This window comes from Propithecus coquereli, unplaced genomic scaffold, assembly GCF_000956105.1.
Source record: "Propithecus coquereli isolate 6110/MARCELLA unplaced genomic scaffold, Pcoq_1.0 Scaffold508, whole genome shotgun sequence".
NCBI lineage: Eukaryota > Metazoa > Chordata > Mammalia > Primates > Indriidae > Propithecus > Propithecus coquereli.
In genome coordinates this window covers 890878-898158 of record NW_012150930.1, presented here as the reverse complement: position 1 = coordinate 898158, position 7281 = coordinate 890878, and the positions used below count along the sequence as shown (strand labels likewise).

The window sequence follows — 7281 nt, the reverse complement described above, 5'->3', positions numbered from 1 at the left end:
TGACTTGAATATGTAGTAAAAAAATTTTATAAGGCAGATGCACTTAAAAATCCCACCGTAAAAGCTAGTTTCGTGTTCAGTCTTTCAGAGATAACACGGAGATTTGAGTACGTCTATAATTTGTTGTGGTTTTCAATTTTCAAAAATATTTCCTGGTTATCGAAAGAAGAAACATTTCTGTAAATTGATAGTGTTAGGATTGTGGCTTTTGCTTAAAATTTTTGAAGTTCTCTGGTATTTTACAACATAGTAGTTTTCAATTTAAAAATTATGTTACTTAAAGTCATATGTCACAGAATGATTATTGTACTTTAGCTATTAAAGATGATTTATTTAAAGGATGTTGACATGTGTGCTTACAGTGAAGAAAATCTAAAATCCATTGTACCTATTACCAAACTGAAAAGTAAGGCACCACACTGGACAAATCGAATACTTCATGAATACAAGGTAAGCTGTTTAATAGAAATAAACAGGCATTTTATAGCCTAGTTGAAATTTTGTTAGTATTATTAATATTTTAAACATAAATTTATAGTCATGAAATTAAAAATGGATCTTCTTGATCACAATGCCTGAAATTGAAAGTAGGAAGATATTTTTCCTGAATACCTTCTATATGCTGAATACCTTCTATGTGCTGAATGCTGTGATAAGGGCTAAAGATGAAAATTTGACATAATATAATATCACTACCCATGAGGCACTTAAAACCTAGTAGAATAGACAATATTTTTAGATCCTGATTTTTTTTTTAATATTAAGATCACAAGAGAAAAAATACTCTTGATATAATATGCCATAAATTTATTTTTCTGTAGGGGTAGCCTTGATTTTAGAAACTGTTTAGTTGACCTATATGGATTATCAAAGTTGTGTTCTCCTTTCACAATCTCCTTTCATAATCTCTTTGTATTTTTATTTTACCATATTTGTTTTTAGAATCTTAGTACAAGTGAGGGTGTCAGTAAAGAAATGCATCACCTTCAGCGCATGTTCTTACAGAATTGTTGGGAAATTCCTACATATGGAGCAGCATTTTTCACAGGACAGATATTTACAAAGGCAAGCCCCAGCAATCATAAAGTCATCCCTGTGTATGTAGGAGTGAATATAAAAGGACTTCATCTCCTCAACATGGAAACTAAGGTACATTTTCAGTGCTTTTTCACCAGTTAGATCATATAATATCTAAAACAACGGTGAAGAATCTAGAAGTGGCATATACGAAACTAATGAGGGGGAAAACTAAATGACTATCTGTAGGGTGTTAACATACTACATTTCTACTTTGGGATATCTTTCAGCCATGCAAAAGAATAAAGAATATTTTTGTGTAGAACCATCTCCAAGATATATTTAGTGAAAAAGTAAGGTGCTGAAACATACGTAACGTGCCACCATTTGTATAAAAATGGGAGGAAGTGAAGACTATTTTTACATAAGTACATGTTGCTTGTGGGTGCATAAAATACTTGAAACCTTTAGAGAAGGGAACCAGGAAACTGGGAACAGGAGTTAGGAGGAAGACTTTTCACTATATACCTATCTTAGCTCAGGCTGCTATTACAAAGTACCATAGACTGGTTGGCTTATAGATAAAAGAAGTTTATTTCTCACAGTCTGGATGCACGAAGTTTGAGATCAAAGCGCTAACATGGTCAGGTTCTGATGGGGGCCTTCTGGGTTGCAGACTGCTAACATTTTGTATCCTCACGTGACAGAAAGAATTAGGCCGGGCGCGGTGGCTCACGCCTGTAATCCTAGCACTCTGGGAGGCCGAGGCGGGCGGATCGTTTGAGCTCAGGAGTTCGAGACCAGCCTGAGCAAGAGCGAGACCCCGTCTCTACCAAAAATAGAAAGAAATTAATTGGACAGCTAAAAATATATACAAAAAATCAGCCGGGCATGGTGACGCATGCCTGTAGTCCCAGCTACTCGGGAGGCTGAGGCAGTAGGATTGCTTGAGCCCAGGAGTTTGAGGTTGCTGTGAGCTAGGCTGACGCCACGGCACTCTAGCCCAGGCAACACAGTGAGACTCTGTCTCAAAAAAAAAAAAAAAAAACCAATATTATTTCTTCCAATCCATGAGCATGGAATGTCTTTCCATTTGTTTGTGTCTTCTTCAAGTTCTTTTATTAGTTTTTTGTAGTTTTTGTTATGGAGATCTTTTACCTCCTTAGTTAAATTTATTCCTAGGTATTTTTTTTTAGTGGTTATTGTAATTGGGGTTGCTTTCCTGATTTCTTTTTCAGCTAGTTCATTATTGGTGTATAGAAATGCTACTGATTTCCGTATGTTGATTTTGTATCCTGCAACTTTACTAAATTTGTTTATCAGTTATAGTAGTTTTTGTTAGAGTATTTAAGTTTTTCTATATATAAGATAGTGTCATTTGCAAAGAGGGACAGTTTGACTCCCTCTTTTCCAATTTGGATGCTTTTTCTTTCTCTTGCCTGATTGCTCTGGCTAGGACTTCCATTCTATGTTGAATAGGAGTGGTAAAAGTGGGCATTTTTGTCTTGTTCCAGTTCTTAGAGAAAAGACTTTTAGCTTTTTCCCATTAAGTATGATGTTAGCTGTGGGTTTGTCATACATAGCCTTTATTACATTGAGGTATGTTCCTTCTATGCCTAATTTGTTGAGAGTTTTCATTATGAAGTGATGTTAAATTTTATCAAATGCTTTTCGTGCATCTCTTGAAATGATCGTGTTTTCTGTCCTTCATTATGTTGATGTGACATATCACATGTATTGATTTGCATATGTTGAACCATCCTTGCATCTCTGGGATAAATCCCACTTCGTAGTATATTATTTTTTTGATGTGCTATGGATTCAATTTGCTAGTATATTGTTGAGGATTTTTGCATCTCTCTTCATCAGGGATATTAGTCTGTTGCTTTCCCTTTTTGTTGTGTTCTTGTCTGGTTTTTGGTATCAGGGTAATGATAGCCTTATAGAATGAGTTAGGAAGAATTCTTCACTCTTCAATTTTTTAGAATAGTTTGAGAAGAATTGGTGTTAGCTCTTCTTTATAAGTTTGGTAGAATTCAGCAGTAAAGCCATCTGGTCCTGGGCTTTTCTTTGTTGAGAGACTTTTTATTACTGATTCAATCTTGTTACTTGTTATTGGTTGGTTGAGGTTTTCTAGTTCTTCCTGGTTCAATCTTGGTATTAGTAGGTTGTACGGGTCCAGGAATTTATCTTTTTCTTCTAGGTTATCCAATTTGTTGGCATATAATTATTCATAATAGTCTCTAATGATCCTTTGTATTTCTGTGGTATCAGTTTCAATATCTCCTTTTTCATTTCAGATTTTATTTATTTGGGTCTTCTGTTTTTCCTGGTTAGTGTAGCTAACAGTTTATTGATTTTTGTCTTTTAAAAAAACCAACTTTTTGTTTTGTTGATCTTTGTTTTTGTTTTGTTTTGTTTTTTTAGTTTCTATTTCATTTAGTTCTGGTCTGATTTTTATTTCTTTCCTTCTAATTTAGGGTTTGGTTTGTTCTTGCTTTTCTAGTTCCTTGAGGTGCATTGTTAAGCTCTTTATTTCAGATCTTTCTATTTTTTTTTGATGTAGGCATTTATTGTTATAAACTTCCCTCTTAGCACTGCCTTTGCTATATCCCATAAGTTTTTGTGTGTTGTGTTTTCATTTTCAATTGTTTCAAGAAATTTTTTTATATCCTTCTTAATTTCTTCATCAACCCAATGGTTGTTCAGGAGCATGTTGTTTAATTTCCATATATTTGTACATTTTGCAAAATTCCTTTTGTTATTGATTTCTGGCTTTATTCGATTTTGGTCTGAGAAGATAATTGATATGATTTTGATTTTTAAAAATTAGTTGGGACTTGTTTTGTGGCCTAACATATGGTCTATCCTGGAGAATGTTCCATGTGTTAATTGACAAATGTGTATTCTACACCTGATGGATGAAATGTTCTGTAAATATGTTACATCTATTTGGTTTAAAGTGTAGTTTAATTCCAATGTTTCTTTGTTGATCATCTGCCTAGATGATCTTTCCAAAGCTGAGAGTGGGGCGTTGAAATCCCCAACAATTATATTTTATTGGAATCTCTCTCTAGGTGCTCAGATGTTGGGTAGATATGTATTTAGAAATTTTATAACCTCTTGCTGAATTGATCCCTTTCAAATTATATAATGACCCCTTTTGTCTCTTTTTACAGTTTTCAACTTTAAGTCTGTTTTATCCAATATCCAATGGCTATTTCTGCTCTCTTTTGATCTCTGTTTGTGTGGAATATCTTTTCAGTCCCTTCACTTTTATCTGACATGTGTCTTTACAGGTGAAATGAATTTTTTGTCAACAGTATGTTAGTTGGGTCATGTGTTTCTAATCCGTTCAGCCAGTCTGTATCTTTTAAGTGGGGAATTTAATCCATTCACATTCAAGGTTATTATTGATATGTGAGGTCTTATGCCTGTCATTTTATTAATTGTTTTCTGGTTGTTTCATGTATCTTTTGCTCCTTTCTTACCCTCTTATTGCTTATCATTGCTTATCATTGGTGGTTGGTAATGATAACTTTTGACTCCTTTCTCTTTTCCTTTGTGTGTCTGCTTTTTCAGTGAGTTTTATACTTTGTTATCTTTTTACTTCCAGAAAAAGGACTCCCTTAATAATTTCTTCTGGGGCCACTCTAATGGTGATGAATTCCCTTGGTTTTTGCTTATCTAAAAAGACTTACATTTCTCCTTTGTTTTGAAGGATAGTTTTGCTGCATATAGTATTCTTGGCTGCAATTTTTTTTTTCCTTTCAACAGTTTGAATATTTCATCCCATTCTTTCCTGGCCTGCCTGGTTTCTTCTGAGAAATCTGCTGTTAGTCTGATGGGGATTCCCTTATGTGTGACTTTATGCTCTTCCTTTTTTTATAATTCTCTTTTTGTCTTTGACGTTAGTGTGCCTTGGAAATGACCTTTTTAGGTTGAATCTGTTTAGGGATCTTTAGCTTCATGTATCTTGATGTCTGTATCTCTTAAGACTTGGGAAGTTTTCAATTATTATTTCATTAAGTAGATATCTATGCCTATGCCCATGTCTTTTCCTTCTTAAAAATTCCAGAATTCTAACATTTGGTTGCTTGATGGGTATCCCATATGTCATGTAGGCTTTCTTCATTCTTTTTTATTTCATTTTTTTGTCTCACTGGGTTATTTCAAAAGACCTGTCTTTAAGCTCAGAACAACTTTCTTCTGCTTATAACCACTTTTCTATTTTTCTTGTACTGTTTGCTAAAGGAAATGAAGGAGAAATGCTCCCCACCATTTCAAGAAATTTTTCCTTTGCTATTTCAGAGCATTTTATACCAGCATCTACAAATCCTTTTTCATAGAACTAGATGGTGAGGCTGTGGATGTAATACTGTGCCATTTCTCTAAGCTGTATTTTGTTTGACTTTTGATAGCATTCCAAGTTTAGACAACAATACAAAGTTTTATATAGTATTCAAATGATGATTTATCAATATCTTTATAACATCTCATATTATGAATAATATTCTGGTCCAGGAGTTGAATAAATGAGATAGCAGTAGCAGGCAGAAGGATGATAGTAATATTATTAAATAGTGTGCTCTTTCAGGATAAGAGATTCAGTTTCTAGAACTATAAATAAAAATGCTATCCTTGGGTATATAAAAAGATGATTGAACCAAAGGGTAAAGATATTTTCTGTCCATCTAATCATTACCTTCTGCTCTGTAAGTCACTGATAAATTTATGGCACCTTTGAAAGCTCTAAGATGATTACATATTCCAGCCATCAAGCTGGAACAACCAGCTTGTCCTCGGTTGTCCCAGATTCACCAAGATCTACTAGGGTTGAATTTGACAAGCTTTGCTAAAATAAAGTAAACACATTCAACTGCAAAAATACCTCCAGTTGCATTTAAACTCTACATGGGGTATATCAGCCTCAGAGAATAATTCTCAAGAAAAGCCATAGGATACAGCTGTGTTTTTGTATCAATTACTTTTACTTTCTGTATCTCGTTTCTCTTTGAAATCATCAAAGATGCTCATGAGAAAACATAGCTCAGCCAATTATATATGCTCATCAGAGACTTTTCTACTTACATAAAATATAAACACTATTGAGTAGATAAATGCACTGTGTTGCAGCACAGTGTTTTACTATAGTGAGTGTGTTGCAGTCTTCACAACCGAATTGTACTTGTTAATATGTCTTCAACCTTCACCTACCACACTTGGGCAATAGACCGTCCTTTGCTGATGTCAATTTATGTTGATCCTAATGCCCTTCTGAGAGAACAGAATCCTGACCACGAAGACCACCAGGGAAACTTCTGAAGTGAAACTGGGTTGTTTAAACACCCACATAGTACCATTCTATATTACCAATTGTCAAATCACTATTTCTTCTGTCTGCTGGTCACCTGTGTGCTACTTCTGACTTCTGTGGGTTTTCCTTTTCTGCCCTCAACTACTCCTCTCAACTATTTCTCTTGTGATTTTTGACTTCCCTCATTAAGTACCTTGCCCACTGTAGGTTTTACCTCCTAATGAGAGCTGCATTTTCCTTCTGAAGCAAAGTGATTACTTAAAACCACTATGTGGATTCTTTGGCTCTTCCACTCCATTCAGCTGTTTTCATTATTTGTGTTTCTCAAAAATTCCTTCCTCACTGCACATTATCCTTAACAACCAAACTTTTATTTTTAACTATGGGCTCAGTACTTTTGTTGGAAATCTGACCTCCATATAATTGAAGAGTTCCTGTACCACAGATATATTTTTTTTCTGTATATCAAACTGTTTTTGAGGCCATATTAATGGACTGTTTTCTGGCTTTTAATTAAAGAAATTTCAGGTGATTGATCCAAAAAATAGGCAGTTTAAGGTAGTATGATATATTGACTCAGCATTTCAGTCTGTACCTTGATAAGTAGCTATTTTAGCATATCCTTTGTGTAGTTGTATTTTACAATATGAATGTAGATAGCTGATTTTTAAACAAAATGTTATTAGTTTTCTATTGTACATAATGTATACTCATGTAAATTAATTATAATCTTTCATTTGCAGAACCTCACTTTAAAAATGCCTTAACCCATTATCTTTTTGGCATATCTGTGGTTTATTACTTACTGTCAATATTAAAGAATTTCTACTTATAGAAAGCTAATGTTTCTAAACATATATATTTTAAAGGGTGGCGTGAACACTTACTTTATATATGTCTACACAAAAAATATATGCTTAGGGCAAGACAATGCAAGTTACTGCTGG

The 7281-nt window shown here is 34.0% G+C and overlaps 1 protein-coding gene across 1 annotated transcript in view; it reads left to right on the top strand.

Moving 5' to 3' along the window:
- Nucleotides 1-7281, top strand: part of KRIT1 (KRIT1, ankyrin repeat containing) — a 37387-nt gene that overhangs the window by 28293 nt on the left and 1813 nt on the right. Inside the window, exons 14-15 of the mRNA XM_012656552.1 lie at nucleotides 340-450; nucleotides 943-1149. Of these exons, the coding sequence (XP_012512006.1) occupies nucleotides 340-450; nucleotides 943-1149 (318 nt within the window). The remainder of the gene's footprint in view (nucleotides 1-339; nucleotides 451-942; nucleotides 1150-7281) is intronic.